We start from the raw sequence: 19,187 nt of genomic DNA on the forward strand, positions 1-19,187 counted from the left end.
TTTTTTAACCCATTTAAACGATTCAAGTCACATAAAATTGCAAGAACTATAGAAACTTGCTTAGAGAGAATGCTAATTAGATCCCACAATCCTTTCGCAAAATGTAAGGGCTAAAATGATTTACTTCTAAAGTAATGCACCCCAGAGTTGTGGCGTGTTTCTTTTGCATATTATTCTCTGTTCACTGTGTTGTTTTAGTTTTTTTTATCATGGTAATTAGTTTTTTTGACCTCTTTGTCCCATTGACCTAAAGAGGCCAGGCTTAACCAATGGCAACCAATACCATGGGAATAGCAAGGTCAAGTAATCGCAATCCATTATGTGTTCATGGTATAATAGCTAAACTGGCCAAATGTTCCCAAAACACCAGCAGATGGTATGCCTGACTCAAGGTTTTTATAATTGACTCATGCTTATGTGATTTATGAGATTTTGCTTAGTGTTTATGCTAACACCTTTCTCTGGCACTTGTTTTTTTTTTTGTTTGTTTTTTTTAAGCATGCACTCTCCAGCAAATGGTGCAGCTTTGCAATCTCCAGGGACGAAAGAGAAAGTCAAGAATTGGATCAAAATCAGCACACTTGTTCAACCAATTGATATATTCCAGATCTTGTCATACACAAACATTAATCACAGTAATAATTTGCCAGTTCAATTTCTGCTAAGTGAAAGGATGTTTTATTTTGATACTATGATTTATTTCAGGTTTTTCTGATGTAGATTGGTCAATAAAACAAAGAATTAAAGATGTTGCATCTGTTCTATCCTCAGTGGAAATCTTATGATGAAACAAAGTCTATGTAAATGTTTGTTATGCACTTCAAATGTATTCACAAATTTGAGCAACCAATGTAGTGCTAGGAAGCACCTGCATTCAATTTTATATTTTTTTATTTGGCACTTCAGTTTTAATCTTATTTGAGAGTCCAGCATAGTAGGAATTCATACTTTTCTGCTTGTATAATGTGCACCATATCATTTAGGCTTTAGTCTTCGTGACCTAGAAGAGTAAGCAGGGTTGTCTGCTGTACCGTTGTATACTTTAAAGTGTATTTAAAGTAAATACTTTAAAGTAAATGTTGAATTTGATTTAAATGCTCTGAAACCTGCCTTCATCTGCGCACGCCCATGTTACGACCTGATTTTGTACGGTGCTGTATATTTAGCTCAGAGTAGCACCACCACTCTATGCAGTTTCCTCACATGCTGGGGAAAATCCAGTCACGCCTGGCAAAATGCACGAGTGTTTTTACTGCCTGCCGCTGGGTGTTGCCTCGCCTTGACGTGACTTCACACAGCTTCACTCCATCTGCTGGCCAATGGCGGTATTGACAACAGAGAGGAATACATCACTTCGTTGATGCGTTATCAAAGAGCATTTACACCAGAAAATTGTTTAAGCTCTCTTAAATCATCTCCACCCACCCCTGGCAACCAGCATAACCTAGCATATTTTGGAGGGTTACATTCTTACAGCAGAGATGAATGGCAGCAGAACGTTCCACATTTCTTTTATTAAAAGGGCGATTCGAAATCGCATACTAGTCCATGACTCTTATGCAACTGTTCTATATCTGTACCATAATTGCCACAATATGTTTAGACATTCATTTGTAGTCTGATTGACCAAAATGATAGTCAAAATATATCAAAAATAAACATCACAGTGTCTCACACAGCATGATTTGGCTTATCCTGAGCTTAACATGTGTATGTGTGTTTGTGTGTGTGTTCAGGATGGGAAGCTGACCAAGGCTGAGCAGCAGCGCTTCAAAGAGGAAGCCGAGATGTTAAAAGGCCTACAGCATCCCAACATCGTTCGCTTTTACGACTTCTGGGAGTCGACTCTCCGAGGAAAGAAGTGCATAGTCCTCGTCACAGAGCTCATGACCTCTGGGACACTCAAAACGTCAGTACATGCAGGTTACATGAATCAGAGGTCCAGGTTATTTATACTCCTTAGCTATAGCGACAGAGTCAAGGACCATGTCTTTACAGAGTTCAGTTTCCATGGTGATATACGTTAGGCAGTACTACTACTGATCCCATCTTACTCACATGATGCTAACTAATACTTTCGTGTTCATATATTAATTATTAACACCAAGAAGTGTTATTTAACAGAAATTGTATGCCATGTCTTTTGTCCAAGGTATCATTATTAATATTTAATATTAATATTTAAGTTTAGGATTAAAAAAGGTGTACTGTATGCACAGGACGGTTCAGATTTTTTACGGCACTGAACGTTGTTATAACCTGTTACGTGTGATTGTTTTGTTGACTTTGTGCTTTACAGATACCTTAAGCGCTTTAAGGTTATGAAGCCGAAGGTGTTGCGCAGCTGGTGCAGACAAATCCTGAAGGGCCTGCATTTCTTGCATACGCGTACACCGCCCATTGTGCACCGTGACTTAAAGTGCGACAACATCTTTATCACTGGTCCCACAGGCTCAGTGAAGATCGGAGACCTAGGCCTGGCTACGCTCATGAGAACCTCTTTTGCTAAGAGTGTTATAGGTGTGTTTACAGGCTAGTTTTACTGTAACTGTACTGGTAGTGTAGCGACCTTACAGCTGTAATCACTGTAGCTGCTACATCTGTGATTATGTGCCGGTTTCAGTGATTTCCATGTAAAGGTGTTATGAGTCCTCTCTTGTTGCTCGTTGTTCATTTATTTAAGCTCAGCATTATTGATTTTGTTGTTTATGCACACACTGTCAATGCTTATTGATTTTGGAGTTAGATGTTAATGGTAGACTGAATGTTTATTTAAAAAAATCTAACAATAAATATTTCATTGTCTACTTTCCAAGGTTGTTCAGTCATACACTGACACAGTGAGCGTCAAAAAACATGAACCTGATTTCAACAGATGGCTGTTTATGATTTGCAAATACAGTATATTAAAGTTAAATAGCTATAGTACCACCTAGCTTAAATCAGAGAAAAGGAAAAATAAAATAAAAAATCTCACCTGATAAATCCATCAGTCAGTTTTATGACAATCATAAAAAAATATATAAAATACATTGACAGGGTAACTTGACCAAATCAGGACGAACTTGTGAAATACATTGTTTAAAATAAAAGATCTTCTTTTCAGGGGATAATTTCTTCAATCTTCTAAAATCAGTTCTTCTATTATAGCATGTAAATGTTACCAAACTAAAACCATAATTGTTGCTCAGGTACCCCAGAGTTCATGGCTCCGGAGATGTATGAGGAACATTACGATGAGTCTGTGGATGTCTACGCCTTTGGCATGTGCATGCTTGAGATGGCTACATCTGAGTACCCTTATTCTGAATGTCAAAATGCTGCACAGATCTACCGCAAGGTCACCAGTGTAAGGCACAAAAATTTTTATTATTGCTTTTTTTAAATTTGATTTAAAATGTGTTTTTTATTTGTGCCATCTCCAAGCTGTCTAATTATCTGAAATAAATGATGATATGTCTCTTTTTGCAGGGAATCAAGCCTGCCAGTTTTGATAAAGTGAATGATCCAGAAATTAAGGAAATCATTGAGGGCTGCATTCGGCAGAACCGAGGCGAGCGGTAAAGTGTCCCTTGTATTCTAGCATACAGAAATGTTGGACATTGTGTAGATTATGCATTTTCAGTATGGATGTTTTGCACTTAGACTTTCCATTAAGGACCTGCTGAACCATGCTTTCTTTGGCGAGGATACTGGTGTGCGAGTAGAGTTGGCAGAAGAAGACACGGGCAGTCAGGATTGTCTGGCTCTGCGTATTTGGGTGGAAGAGCCTAAAAAACTGAAGGGCAAGCACAAGGACAATGAGGCCATCGAGTTTAGCTACAACCTGGAGATTGACAGTGCAGAGGAAGTGGCATTAGAGATGGTGAGAGAGCCATGGAATAATAAACAGAACTGGTTAATTAACTTTGGCATTACTACGAACATTATGCAAAATGCAAAATAAAGACGTTCCCTTTTTAATATTTTGTAAGTAGTACCCCTAAAGGTGATCCTATCCTTTCTAATGTTATAATGTTACTGCATACATGCTCAGCAACTTTTGGAAAGACCTAATTTGTTTTATTGTGCTTTCCCTCTTTAATTATTTATTTTTATCTTTTTGGTTATCTAATATCGTGTATTGGTGTTATGTGTGAATGTAACTATGTGACTATGTAACTACGTGTGAGATATAGATTTCTGTAACTTCATGTTTTTTTCCTCTGGTTTTCTGTCCGTTTCTTCACTTTTCAGGTCAAGTCTGGGTTTTTTCACGAGAGTGACGCAAAGGTTGTGGGAAAGTCCATTAGAGACAGAATAACTCAAATTAAAAAGTTTCGCGCAGCACGACAACAACGAACCCTAGAGGAGAGGAGAGACTCTTGCCTGGCTTCTGCGGGCTTCACCACCAGTTTTACATCATTTCCTTCTTCCATTGGTCCTGGGACTTCTGCTCTTCCTACTGCTACCTCTGTGGGGGCCACTGGGGGGCACAGGGAGGGAGAAGATCTGACAGAGAAACACACTCGACAGAAGGTTCCCATCAGCAACACACAAGGCCCCATAGGTAAAATTCACTAGAGATTTTAGATCTGGCTTGTCTTATGAAATGTTGACTGTGCAAATTAGAATAAAGATTTTTTTCAGTCGATAAAACATAATAATCACAGCATACATCACACGAAGTCTCATAATTTAGGGAAATATTTGTTTTATAGTCTCTATACTGTAGTTTATGGTTCTCATTTTCACAATGATCACTATGGGCATATGATTTTGTTTCATTTTACAGAAATAGAGAAGCACTCTGCAGTCTGTGGAGAATCATTTGTAGCTGCACAGAGTCAACCCTATTCATTGGCGGGAGACTCTGGAATCTCAATTGCTAACACTCAGACCAGCTTTCCCACTGGGACCCCTGTACGTATCGACATATTTAAAAACTTTATAAATAACTGCATGCTTAACCATAGCGTAAAGGCATGTTAGTGTGGGATTTAAAGTAATTTCTCAGAACCTACCACTCTCTGTGTATCGATCAGCTTTAAAATTGTATGGGAATCAGAATTTTTATTTACTTGATTTATCAGGTATCCCATAGTCTAGGAGTTGCATCTCATTAAAGACAAGAGGAGATCCAAATATGTCTATTTGTCAAAGAAGTGGAGCATCTGGCATCTCCACTAACCAAATTGGTTGTGGGGCTCCCAAGACCCCTGCTGCAAAAGCTCATATTCAGTTAGACAAATGTAGAAACATTTTGATAGTATGCCCTGAACCTAGTGTCTACATTGTCCTTTTATGCTTGAATAATTAATGATCCATACTAATTCCTATTATTGCTTTTCCCTCCATCACTTCTTTCCTTTCACATGCTGTCTCCAATGATTGCCATATTCAACCCTGCCTATACTGCAGTCACTGCCCCCATATCCCACAGACATAACACAAACTGCACTTCCCCAGACAGGAGAGACGCGTGCTTCACTCATAAAAACACAGTCATACATAACCCCTGTTACACCCCAGGCCTCCATTGGCATTCTCTCTGCAGAGCCCATAGGATCATCCTTGAGCAGCCTGATGCCACAGACTAAACAAAGGCAGCACAATGTTGCACCTTTGCCACAGACTGAAATTTTGCACCAACAAATTGCAGTTCAGCCACAACACCAGGTAGTGTTAGACCTGCAGACTGCATTGCTGCAACAACAGCAACAATCACCAATGTCACAACAACAAGTAGTGTTAGATCTCCAGACTACATTGCTGCAGAAACCACCACCACTGTCACAACAACAACAGGCAGGTACATTACAACAGATTGAACAAATTCAAAAGCAAAGCATGTTATTGCAACAGCCTCCAATTTCAGCTGGGATACCACCCCAGCAGATAGAGAATCCACAGTTAGTTTTAAAGGAGCAGCAGGTGCAGTCAACTGTATTGCAGCAGCAATATATACCACAGCTTCTACAACAGACCTTGGGGCACCCTCAACAGATAGACTCACAGCAACAGGTATATGTACCACAGCAACCTGTAATTCAACAGCAGGCTCAACAGAAAGCATCTATTCAGCAACTCTCAATAGACCAGCAGCCAAAGGAACCACAGTTGCTGTTGCAACAACACCATCCTCAGTTATTTGTGCCAAGTCAGGCAGAACTACAAAAGTCAGCCATGATGCAGTCAACTCCTCAGCAGTTACCACTTGCAGAGCAACAACAAGCAGTTCATGGTTTACAGCTATTGGAACAGCAGAATATCTATTCACAACAACAAGTAGAGCAGCAAGAACTCCAACTTCAAAACCAACAGCAAGTTTCTGCAGTGACAACGCATATTGAGAAACATGGTCCACAATTGCTTCAGCAAATACAACAACAGCAGGCAATTTTACAACAGGCAGGTGAGCAGCAGCAGCAGCGACAGGCTCTATTGCAGCAGCACTTGGAGCAACAAGAAGCTCTGTTTCTACAACAACAAATCTTATTACACCAGCAACAATTTGAACGTCAGTCTTTATTACAACAACATCAACCACAGTTGGAACAACAAAATATACTAATACCACAACAACAGACTCAACAACAGCCACGACAGATAGAACAAGAAACTTTATTGCAAAAGCAGTTAGAACAGCAGCAAAAGCAAGCTATTTTACAGCAACAACAAGTGCAACTTCTGCAACAGCAGTTGGAACAGAATCAACTTCTTTTGCAAAAACAGCACCAAATGGAAGGTTTACTACAGCAGCACCAGCAGCAGCCTGTACTGCATATTTCCCCATCGCAAATTACACAACCACAAATGCAGCAACAGCCAGAGCAACAAGCTTTTCAGACACAGGTTGACCAACAGCAGAATATGTTAGTACAACAACAGATCCAACAGCAGTTTCTTGTACAACATCAAAAGAAAAATACAGAACCTCAGCAAGTACAAGCCAATCTGCATGAGGAAAAGGAAAATCTTCAACAGCAAGCTTTTTTCCCACAAGGGCAAACTTTGGGCCAGCAAGCTGTTACTCTTGAGACTGTTCAGCAGCAGTATGCTATAATCGAACAACATCAGGATCTGCAGCCGCATAAACAGCAAGCTGTATGTTTACAACCACAAAATCAGTTGAACCAATCAGTACCTCTTGGGCAACATTACAGTGGACAACAGCAAACTCTTTCTCTCGAGTCTTTTAAGCAGCAGCAGCAGGGTCTGCTCAGTCAACAGCAGGATCAACAGCTTCAACATCAAGCTTTGTTTTTACAACAGGCAAGCCAACAAGGATCCCTTGGGCAAAATCATAGCGGACAACTGCAAGCTCTAACACTTGACTCTGTTCAGCAGGGTCTACTTAAGCAGCAGCAAGATCAGCAGCATCTTCATCACCATGCTTTGTTTTTACAACAGCAGTCAAACCAACATGTAGGCCCTGGGCAACATCACAGTGGACAACAGCAGGCTGTTCCTCTTGAGATTGTTCAGCAGCAACAACAAAATCTGCTCAGGCAACAGCAGGACCAGCAGCATCTTCAACAGCAAGCTTCATTCTTACAGCATAAACAACAGCTGAACCAACAAGTAGGCACTGGGCAGCAACACAGTAACCAACAGCAGTCTCTAGGTCTTGAAGCTGTTCAGCAGCATCAGATTCTACTTCAGCATGAGCAGCAGCAGCAAGCCTTGTTATTACAACAGCCGCTTCAGTCTCACCAATGTATTACCCAGCACAAAGTAGACCAACACCAACAAGAATTTTCTCAGCAGCAAAATGTTCCCTGTGGCCAGCAAGATGTTGTGGAGTCACAAGTAACAATAGTTTCTCAGACAGCACCACAAATGGCTCCCTCCCAAATTTCAAGCCAATTACAAACCCTGGTACAGATTGACCAGCATGCACTGCCTCTGTCAGCACCTCAAAATCAAGGGCTATTTCAACAGAAACAAGGTGACCTTATGCAAATTCAAGGTCAAATTCCTTTACAGACCCAAAGTCAATCAGAACCACAATCACTAGCACAGCCTAATCCCATCCAAGTGAAAAGCCCTTATGCAATCCCTTGTCCAATGCAGAGGCAAGATTCTACACAGCCACAAGTACAGACCGAGACATATGTCTCAAATGAGGCACAGGCTCAAATGATCATACAGGGACAGAATCTTTCAGCTCATCTCATGCCACATCAAACTCCTGTCCTTTGTCAGGTTCCACAAATGCCACCACCAACTCAAATAACCAACCAAATTCAGTCTCAAGTTCAGGCACCTTCTGCCTTGCTCTCAATGCAGTATCTTCAAACTGCACAACTCGGTCAGCACACCATGCAGCCAGTGCAGGTTGACTTTACACAATGTACAAAACAGCAACAGCAGTATCAGCAAATGGTGCTGTCTCCAGTAACAGTGGAAAGTACCACTGCTGTATCATCGGCGACCATGGGTGCTGCTACAATCACTCAGCAATACTTACAGCAGACAGGCCAGGCTCAAAATCAAATCCAAGCACAGACACAGTCTACCCTACAGGGACAGCAACAGCCAGGTGGCATCACAACCATTCAGACAGTCATGCAGCCCATGCCCCTTATGCAACCTCAAACTTCTCAACATTACGAACAGCAAATGCAACAAGTACAGCAACAGCCAATACAGCTGCAGGTTCAAGCCCAGAGTTTGTCATCTATTCAGCAGCCTCCACAAGCCCACCAAACTGCTTTGGCACTTGATCTCAATCACCAGTCATCTCCTCTGTCATCTGCTTTGCAAGCTGTGGTCCCATCACACGATTTACCAAGGCAACCCTGTCAGGCAAAAGTTCAGACTACTCCACTTTACAGTAATGTACCAGGCCTACCACCTTCCCCACAACACAAGCCTCAATCCATATTGCTTGCTCATATGCACAGCCAGAGTTGCACTCAGACACAGACACATACTCACCTGCAGACACATGGTCAATCACAGGATCACTCAAACGCAGACACATACACTGATACTGTAGGTACGTCCGTGCAGCCACTGTACCCCCAAGTTCCCCTGCAACCCACCCAAATACCATCCAGTCCATCTCATGCCTCCCTCAACACTACAAACTTATCAGGCTCCCAGCTTGCCCCCACTACAGCAGCGATCCCAGTGTCAGATGAGGCACAACTAAGCCACTCTGGGCTAACTGATATAGTTCCAACTTTCCTTCCTTCTATCAGTGCTTCACAGCTACCTGCTCCTAATGCCACTGCCCTTCCCCAAAACTTGCTGGCAGACTGTGACCCTGCATTACCAGGCCTTACACAGGTATTAACATACACCCTTGTTAAGGTATTATTTTCTAGCTGTGCTTCACAACGTCCTGTACTAGCATAGATTTATAATGACATTAATAATAATAATAATAATAATAGTCCTTAATAAACATTTGCTACCCTATGATTTCATTTAAAATAGAAACACTAAACTTCTACAAAATTAAGCATGTTATTGCATAATCAACCTGGATATTTTTTAAATATTTGTGTATATAAATTTTTGTTTTTGCTTTTTTTAACTAATTTTAAGTTGAAATTTTATCTGATTGTCTTTTTTGTTGCTATTTGGTTTTTTTTTCTGTTTGTTTTGTTGTTTTGTTTTTTCCTGTATATACGTTTGTTTGTCTCTTTTATTAAATAATTAGGGGAGCCCAAACCAATCTGCCAACAGACATTCTTTAGTAAGGTATATTTCAGACTCTTACCCTCCTTCTTTTTAACCTCATGAATAAGGAAGTCTTCTTTGAATATCTGAAACATGGAATTTTGACTTGTTTGTTACATTTTGCTCCCAGTTCGGCTCTATCCAGTAGAGAGGAATCTCCAATCCCCTTCGTTAATGGTAAGCTGGAGAAAATAAAGACTCAGCGGAGGTCTTCATACCAACGTCCTGAGAGAACCACTCACTTTCAGCTAAGCATGCTACAGGTAAAAATTACCCCCATACATATTTTTTTCATGTTTTTCTTACATAATATGTAATAAGGAGTCAGAACTGAATAGCCACAGCACATTTAAGTCAAAAATAAAAAAGGAATGTACTTTTTAGGTGTCAAACACTGGAGACAACATGGTGGAGTGCCAGCTTGAAACCCACAGTAACAAGATGGTCACATTTAAGTTTGACATTGAGGAAGATGCACCTGAAGATATAGCAGATTACATGGTAAGAATTTCATACTGTTATTAATTTAACTGTAATTATAAAATGTAAAATACATTTTGAGTCTCATTGCTGGTAAAAGAAAAACAAACTTACTGCTGCTTCCAAGAGGCACCAGAGAAAATATATATGCCGTCCTTCCTACCCAGGAAATTTACTGTAGCATTTTGGGTGTCAGCCATGAATGGACAGTTCTAAGAAAAAGTATTTGCCCCCTTACTGATAATTTTTTAAAATTTATTTTTCATTTTTTGTCACACTTAAATGATGGATATCTGCAAACAAATTTAAATGCTAAACAAAGATAACAGGGTAAATATAAAATGCAGCTTTTAAAAGATGTAAAAATTTTATTGATTAAGGAAAAAAAACCTACCTGACCCTGTGTAAGAATGTAATTGCACCCCTAACACAGCATTTCATAAAAAGAACATCATACCAGCAGTCAAACATGGTGGTGTTAGTGTGATGGTCTGGGGCTACTTTGCAACTTCAGGATCTGAACGACTCGCCATAATTGATAGAACCATGAATTCTGCGCCAGAAAATCCTCAAGGAGAACGCTGGCCTCAATCTCAATCTGGGTCATTTAAGTGTGACAAATATGGAAAGAAAAATACAAATCAGTAAGGGAAATACTTTAACAGCACTGGATGTGGCATTTCAACTATACAAGTTGGGATTTTAACTGTACAAGTTGGAATTTTTTAAATTATTTTTCTAATTATATTTATAAAGGTAATTCTTCGATTTTTAGACATAAAAAAGAACACAATCACAAAACCAGACCAAACACACCCACACAAGTGTAAAAAACAAAACAAAAAAAAAACAGCATCCTTCAGTCAAACACTGTGTAAAGGCAAAAAAGGTAAAAAAAAAAAAAAAAATTTTACTCAATATGACATTATGAATAATAGTGACAATAAAAATACAAATATTAATATATAATCACCTAGGTACTTAAAGCAAGAGTAAAACAGAGAACAAATAAATTAGCAAGTATCAGCACTATCGGTAGTATTAACAAGAGATTAAGTTCAAAAACGAACAAAAAGAAATGGTGTATTAACACCGACACTACGATTACAAAGTTTCAAATAGTTTCACAATTATCGGAAATTTTTAACAGGTGATTGAAAAGAGGCCTCCAAAAAAATTCAAATAGATCTATATTTCCAGACATACTATATCTATGCCTCTCTACATGAAGGGTGGAGGAAGGTTTAGACAACCAAATCTTGAATAGTGGCCTTGATTTATTCTTCCACATGCAAAGAATAAATATATTTGTGATCATCATACCATACTGTATAGGCACTCGGAAAACATTGTTAAGATGCTGCAAGGAGACTGACCAGCCAAAAAGAGCAGTTGCAGTCCCTGTCTAAGGGAAGTTCACAAGCATGAACTTCTGCAAGAAATTGAAAAACTTCTGACCAGAATTCACCGATTTTAGGGCATGCCCAAAAAAGATGTCCAAGTGCACCCTTAGCAGATTCACACATATTGCAGTGAGAGGAAATGGTGGGATTAAAAGTGTGAAGTTTAACCCTAGAGTAGTGCAATCTAACACCTTGTACTGAATAAGTTGGTGCCTAACATTAATAGAGCAGGTGTGTATATTTTTAAGACACTTTCTCCAGTCTTCCTCAGAAACATGAATATCCAGTTCCTTTTCCCAATCGTTTTTCAGATGATAAGTAGGGACGTCTAACTGACTTATAAAAAAATCTACAAATTTTGTGACTAACTTTGGGTTATTGGGAATGCAAGTAAGTAGTTTGTGTAATTCATTATCAGCTGGCAGAGTTTCAAAGTTCGGCATAGTGGAACGAACATAATTTCTAATTTGTAGGTATCTAAAGAAATGCGAAGCAGGAAGGTCGAATTTCTCTTTTAGTTGAGAAAAAGTGGAAAAATTGTTGTCTATATATAAATCTCTCAGAGTTAGTATTCCTTTTCTCGCCCAACCTGTGAACACCAGGTCTAATTATGAGGGTTTAAAGGCGATGTTACGACAAACAGGAGCAAAAAAGGAGGTATTTGGCAGTTTGAATGTCTTACTAATCTGATGCATATCCTGAGAGAGTTATTAATCATGAAGTGGGATCTAACTGCAACTTTAGATTTCTCTGGGGCAGCAAATAGCAACAAGGAGAGAAATGAGTTTAAAGCACCACGCTCAATCACAAGCCATAAAGGGAGATCAGCTATAAGACTATCGGGGCATGGGTCCTGCCAAAAAGTTAAGGCTCTACGAACAATTGTCAGCCCAGTAGTAGTGTTGAAAACTTGGCAAACCTAACCCCCCCAATGACCTAGGCTTACAGACATGCAATTTAGATATTCTATGTGTCAAAAAGCACCATATAAATGGCAGTACAATAGAATCCAAAGTTTTTGGGCAAATAAATTGGTAGATTCTGAAAAAAATACAGAAATCTGGGTAATATCACCATCTTAATGGCATTCACCCGCCCCATCATTGATAGTGGCAGGGTCCTCCACTGTTTTATATTGGTTTTCAGATTTTCTAGCATGGGTAAAAAATTTTATTTGTATATATCCTTATGGTTTCTAGATATATTAAGACCCAGATATTTCAAACTGTTTGTGGCTATTTTAAAAGGAAGACTACTCATAAAATTTGAGTCTATATTGTTAGTCACTGCCAGAAATTCACTTTTTTGCCAGTTTACTGAATATCCTAAGAATTTACCAAATGTTTTCAGTAAATTTAGCAGGGGTGGTACAGACTGTTTTGGTTGCGGAGATACAAAATAATGTCATCTGCATAGAGAGAATTATGATGATTAATTTGGCCTAAATTTGGGGGCAATATTAAAGGGTTCTTTTTAATGGCAAGGGCAAGGGGTTTAACTGCAATTGCAAAACGCAAGGGCGAGAGAAGACAGCCCTGCCGAGTGCATCTATGTAGTAAAATGTTTTAATTTATTTATTATTTTTTTAAAGAACTTTATTAATCCCAGAGGGAAATTGCTTATTTTTTCGCATATCCCAATTAGGAAACTGGGGTCAGAGTGCAGGGTCAGCCAGCTTGCAGCGCCCCTAGAGCAGATAGGGTTAAGGGCCTTGCTCAAGGGCTCAACAGTGGCAGCTTGGCGATGCTGGGGCTCGAACCCCTGACCTTCCGATCAGTAACCCAGTAACCAACAGCCTTAACCAACTGAGCCACCACTGCCCTTTAAAATTGAGATATAGTAAAAAAAAAAAAAAAAAAAAAAATATATATATATATATATATATATATATATATAATCCCACTCAATTTGGTCAAATGCCTTTTCTGCATCCAAAACAAAAACTGCAAAACTAGCTTGAGGCTCAAACCTAGTATACAAGATATTTATTAGTCGCCTAACATTAAAAAAGGAGAAACGGCCGAAGTTGGGATTGTTTTACTAGGTAGAATGGATGGCAGCACTTTCCTTTGAGTGTGTTGCTCTTTGATGTTGTTACTGTTCGAAGAACCACTTGTTTATTGTCACTGTTGAATGGCCAGAACTTTTTTACTAATAAAAGTTTTGTTGTAATTTTTTTTTTAATAGGTGGAAGAGGACTTTGTCCTCGAATCAGAGAAAGAAAAATTTGTAGAAGACCTGAGGGCTATAGTGAAGAAAGCCCAGGAGATCTTTAGCACTCAGTCAAAGGTCTGGTTTTTGTTTATTATATATAATCTTTACTGTACATCCTAGAATAGTGTGGTGCACAACTTATTTTTTTATTTAATTTAATATTTTATATCAGTAGTTATGAATTGTTTTCTCATTAGTTCAACTGCGAAGGACCATGTGTAGAAAGGCTTACTGTACTTAGTTTCTTGATCATTAATTAATATATTGACATTTAATTAGGTTGGGTTAGAAGTTCCAGGTCAACTGCAACACTCTCTTTCTCTCTTTCACACACACACACATGCACACATACAGACTGGATCCACAGAGCAGCTGCATGTAAGCACACCATCAAGTTCAACAGGTGTGTGTGTTGAGTAGCTTTCCTTTATATAAGGAACATTCTACCTTCTATTCTACATTACTATAATTATTCTTTCACCTGTTTTCAATTAACCCTTTTTGCTGCTCTCATTTGCTAAATTGTCCACCAGTAGACTCTGCCCCTCAGTCTTCTCCAGTGGGTCGTTGGCGATTTTTTATCAATCAGACCATTCGCCATCGTGACTCCCAGTCCAACCGTGAAGCCTCCTCTCCTCCACCAGCAGGAGAGAGCCAGTGCCAGATTGAGCAAGGTATTCAGTAAAAGCAATATTTATTTGAATTGGCTGTGGGTCATTATAGGACAAATACTGTATTAGAATTACATCTGCAGGTTTTACACTCTGTTATTCCAGTGGTCTTTTATTATTATTGTTTGTCACGCTGCCTGAGACACTGTAACAACTAGATTCTGCCATACTGGGTGCTCAGTGACACAGTATGTTTCTGAATCTTCAACTGGAATGTTTAAAAATAGTTTCTTGTTGTCATGACACATGTAGAAGCTGTAATTCATCTTCTGTTCCTTACCTTGCTGTGCACCTTGGTGTCCAGTCATGATGTAACTGTCATCTGAATCTTGAGTAATCATATTCAGTCTCACTTTAAGATTTTTAGCATTATTTTCAGATACCACCAAAACTGATACTCTCATCAGCTCTCTTTGGTCACAGCAGCAGTAAATTTCATGACCGGGAGCATGACACATTGTACACATTGCACATTAAAACCATCAATCCCACATTACAACCAAAGATTCTGCTTTCAATGTAAAGTTGTGCCTGTGACGAAAATATGGCTAGTTGTTAAAATGTAAACTTTGCTTTCCTGACGTTTTACATTTGTTGCCTATGTTAGCTTGATACCGCTATGCCTTAATACAGTTTATGATCTTTTCTCCTCATTTGCTATAGCATCCAACCATGAGGATTCACAGGTGTCAGACTCCCTGTCTGGAGCACATTTTTCTCCATGTTCCCCACTTCTAATGTCCTCTGATCCTTCCTCTGCTATCTCTGTCCAAGCCTCAGTACCTGCTGTCTCTATCCCTGGTACAGCTACGTTGGACTCTACCAGCTCTACTACATCAATACTTCACATGTCCACTGGAGATGCAGTCACTCAAGACATAGCAGCTATCACCCAGCAAGCTTTGGTGAAGGGATCCACAACCAACCAAGCATCTTCTGTTAAGGATGCAGCCTTTCCTGTGGCTGATCATGGCCATACCTTTGCACCTAGCAAAGTTATGTGCACAGAATCCAGTAGTGGCTTTGGTTCTGAAGATACTGCTGCTGAAGTGCAGAGCATTCCTGGAGATCAAATACCACTCTCTGTCAGTTTTACTCAAAACCCCCTGTCATCTTCTATTTTAAATCATGGAGAACAAGTGCAGCAACTGCAGCAGTTACCCCAAGTTTCAACAACACTGGAACCTGAGAGACCCCAGCAAGTCCTACAATCCCAACCACCAGAAGCCTATTCGATAAAGCTTCCAAAAGACAACAATGATCAGATTCAGCAGCAGCTTCTGATACAGCAACAACAGCTGCTACAGACCAAGCCAATAGCAATGGTGTCTCAGTTCCCAACCCGTGACACACTATCTTCAGGTGCAGAACAAAACACACAGTCTTGTCAAGCTGAGTATCCAGCATCTCATTTCCATCTAGTGCAACAATCAATTGTACAGCAAATGCCATACCAACAGGGACAGTCTGAACTACCACTGCAACCATTAAGCCAGCAGAAGGTCCATGTACAGTCAATTGCCAGTCTGGAACAGAGACAGCTGTGCGGTACAGTGGAGCAGCAGGAAGTCCCAGTGCAGCAGGAACCAGTGCTGCATTCTGAAGCAGTGACCAAACAATCACAGCAAAAAATAGAAACACAAGACTCTCTTCTGCATAGAGCACAGACTCAGTCTTTGATCTTAAATCAGGTCCTTCCTGAGGATGCACAGTCTAAGCTAGAGCAGGTTCCTCAACCTGCTTCCCTGCTTGCACAAAACCAGCTTTCTATTCACCAATTAGAATCAGAGCTCCCAACCGGACAGGTCACTGCCGCAGATGACACTTTCAGCCAGTCTGCTCCTGTACAACCATTGTCTGATACCTCTCTCCCACCTCTCTCACTCTCAGAGACAGCTTTGCCAGCTCTGGCTCACGTCCTCTCCCCTTCCCCTGCTCAGCCTTCTTCAGTAGCTGAATCAGACAGTGAGGGCCCCCCAAAAATTGAGTTTGTTGACAACCGTATAAAAACACTGGATGAGAAGCTGAGGAATCTGCTCTATCAGGAGCATGGTAGCAGTGGGGCCTCCATTTCCACTCACACAACTGACATGGCCTCCTCCTCAGCTATAGCTGCCACATCAACCAGGGCAGAGGAGTCATCAGAGTCTCATACATTTCCACCTGCCACCTTCCCTCTTCCTCCTACCTGCTCTTCAGACACTTCTCCACATTCTTCCTCCTGCACCACTTCCTCCACCACTTCTCGTTCTTCCTCCACCTCATCAGACAGAGAAAGGGAGAAAACAGGAGATGGTTGCACTGCCCAGATTGCAACTCCCTCTACCGCTGTGGAGCACCAACCTGCCTCATCCTTCTCCTCCACTTCCCCACCATGCTCCCTTCTTTCCCATCCTCAGGAGACTGTGCCTGGACCTTTATCTCCACCCAGTGAATCTACAGTCATTGTAAGTTGGTGTAGGTTAGAAAAAAAACAGCAAGGCCTGGTTCCAGCTGCCAACTGAGTTTCATATTCTCTAATTGTTTTTTTTTTTTTATTCATAATTTAAGTTAGTGTACACATATCACTATTGCTCTGCAATTTTGATTTATACCAATGACTGGATATGAGTGGATGATGTTAATCGGGTGCAAAAGCTAAATAAAAATTTCTCTGAGGTCTTCTAATGGCTAGCACAAATTCGAATCCCATTCATTTCCTTTGAAGTAAATGAAGGATTTTCTTCAATAGTATAAGTACAATTAAAGGGGTTTTATAGGAGTTATTTAATGACAATTATAAAGTTTTGGTTAATGGGGTGATTTAAATTTTTTTGTCTTAACTTGCCAAGTCTGTAAAAATGTTGACTTTTAGTTTGACCAAATTTAGGCTTTAAAAAAAAAGCATAATAGGAGTCTACAGTGTCATATTTTTTGTATTCCTTTTGATTTATATTTTTGTATTTTTCACACCACAATGTCTCCTTCTTCCACCCAACCCCACCCTTTATACCCAGGCTGTTTCCTCCCCCTCTGACAGTGCCACCGTAGATGTCCTCCAGCCTTCCTTCTCCCAGCCGTCCCTTGCACCAGCAGCCGGACAACAGCAACAGCAGCACAATGCAGGAGGTGGATATTTTGGCCTAAACCTGACTTGTCCTAGTATCAGAAATCCTGTTAGCAAGAAATCCTGGACTCGCAAATTCAAAAGCTGGGCGTGCAAACTGCGCCACTCCACCAGCTTGTTCAAGAAGCCCAGAGTCCAGCAAGGTAGCGTTTGTGCAGAGTGCAAGCGAGAGCGAGTGAGGGGTGTGGGTGGGCTACAACGTTAAATGTTTGTGTAGATCATGTAGCGTTTGAATCATGCTAGATAGGGAATACCTTGTGAATTAACGGGTAATTATTAACATCTAATCACTGTCTAGTTTGTGATGTTATTGTCCCTGTTCCTGTTCACACTGATACAACTATTAACTAATTATTTTAATTATTACTACGTAGTAAAAATTATCTGAAAGAATATCAAACTGTGGAACCACTGTCTTATACATTTTCAGACTTGCCCTGCTGTCAACTCATCTAATCTGGCTTTTCAGCTAAATGTCAAGTTCTTTCTGAGCTGGATCATGTGTTAGGAGTAGAATTTAAATATATACAGGGCAATGGTTCCCCAGACTATAGACGGTTAGCACCTGATGCCACGACATCTGTCTACCGTGATCTGTAGGTCATACTTACAAAAAAAGAAAATTTGACAAGAATTGCTTGTTTTTAAGTTTATGCATTTTGAGTTTATGTTTTAGCTTCTTTTAAGTTGATTGCATGAGTTACTCAGGGGTAAGAGCAGTGGAAAGTAGAAAAAGAAGGTAATGCAGAAGATGGGGGAAAAAGTCAGATGGAGCTCTCCACAAAATGCGAGCATCTAGTCTAGTTCATCTAGTGGTGTAATGCCAAGTTCAGCCCACCTCATCCTGCCCCTCACTTGCCTGCACAGTTAAGCTACCCATCTCACAGGTCCTACTATTGCCCTGTGTTAAAGCACAATTGCTGATCAAAACTGTTTGGGCCAGACAATTTAAAGTTTATACCTGTCAAAGCAAAACCTTTCCATAAACATCAGCAGGTGGCCCAGTAAGTTAAACTAATGTGACTCAACATGTCTTTCATTGGAAGACTGTGGCTAAATATCATTTAACCTGATAATTAAAATGTTAATGATTTTATATATTTATAAAAAAAAAATTGTGGTTTTAAATTTCACTTAACACATCTTACTATACTTGCCTTTGTGTGTCTGATTTAAGACGAGCGTCCAAGGTCAGTAACACATGGTGATATAGGGGATCACATTCATTATAGGCTTTTCTTTTTTCTTGCCAGCTAGTCACGTTCTATTCTTTTGTTTGTTTGCATTATTAAATCTCCTAGTTGAACTTTTTATTTCAGTTTGGTCACCTGCCAATTCCTACCTCCATCCAGCTTTCCTCGGTTATATTTTTGCTACCATAATGGGGGGTGAAGGCTAGCATGCACTTGTTTTTCATCCATTTAACCAACCATTTTTAACTGCTGCATCACGGAAAAAGCTTATCTGCTGTCTTCTGCCCATACATCAACTTGAAGACAATTAGGTAGTAATTTTGTAGTGTCACTGGGATTGACAGTGTGTGTCAACCCTCCCAGAACACAGTTATGAGAATAAAAATGACTTTTATTTCTTTATATAATGCCTTGCTAGACCAATGCACTTATCCCAATGTTTCAGCAG

General features: G+C 40.0%; 1 protein-coding gene across 6 annotated transcripts in view; it reads left to right on the forward strand.

Moving 5' to 3' along the window:
* Nucleotides 1-19,187, forward strand: part of si:dkey-151g10.3 (serine/threonine-protein kinase WNK3) — a 56,400-nt gene that overhangs the window by 26,205 nt on the left and 11,008 nt on the right. For 2 of the 6 annotated variants that reach the window (XM_053482879.1, XM_053482883.1), the window contains exons 3-18: nucleotides 1,737-1,909; nucleotides 2,300-2,520; nucleotides 3,192-3,349; nucleotides 3,472-3,560; nucleotides 3,646-3,865; nucleotides 4,237-4,549; nucleotides 4,775-4,902; nucleotides 5,401-9,276; nucleotides 9,653-9,693; nucleotides 9,803-9,935; nucleotides 10,057-10,173; nucleotides 13,743-13,844; nucleotides 14,124-14,172; nucleotides 14,303-14,443; nucleotides 15,104-16,887; nucleotides 17,437-17,689. In XM_053482879.1, the coding sequence (XP_053338854.1) occupies nucleotides 1,737-1,909; nucleotides 2,300-2,520; nucleotides 3,192-3,349; nucleotides 3,472-3,560; nucleotides 3,646-3,865; nucleotides 4,237-4,549; nucleotides 4,775-4,902; nucleotides 5,401-9,276; nucleotides 9,653-9,693; nucleotides 9,803-9,935; nucleotides 10,057-10,173; nucleotides 13,743-13,844; nucleotides 14,124-14,172; nucleotides 14,303-14,443; nucleotides 15,104-16,887; nucleotides 17,437-17,689 (7,798 nt within the window). The remainder of the gene's footprint in view (nucleotides 1-1,736; nucleotides 1,910-2,299; nucleotides 2,521-3,191; nucleotides 3,350-3,471; nucleotides 3,561-3,645; nucleotides 3,866-4,236; nucleotides 4,550-4,774; nucleotides 4,903-5,400; nucleotides 9,277-9,652; nucleotides 9,694-9,802; nucleotides 9,936-10,056; nucleotides 10,174-13,742; nucleotides 13,845-14,123; nucleotides 14,173-14,302; nucleotides 14,444-15,103; nucleotides 16,888-17,436; nucleotides 17,690-19,187) is intronic. The other 4 variants (XM_053482881.1, XM_053482882.1, XM_053482880.1 and 1 more) reach the window with 3 other exon arrangements.

The sequence above is a fragment of the Clarias gariepinus genome, chromosome 22 (assembly GCF_024256425.1).
Source record: "Clarias gariepinus isolate MV-2021 ecotype Netherlands chromosome 22, CGAR_prim_01v2, whole genome shotgun sequence".
NCBI classification, from domain to species: Eukaryota; Metazoa; Chordata; class Actinopteri; order Siluriformes; family Clariidae; genus Clarias; species Clarias gariepinus.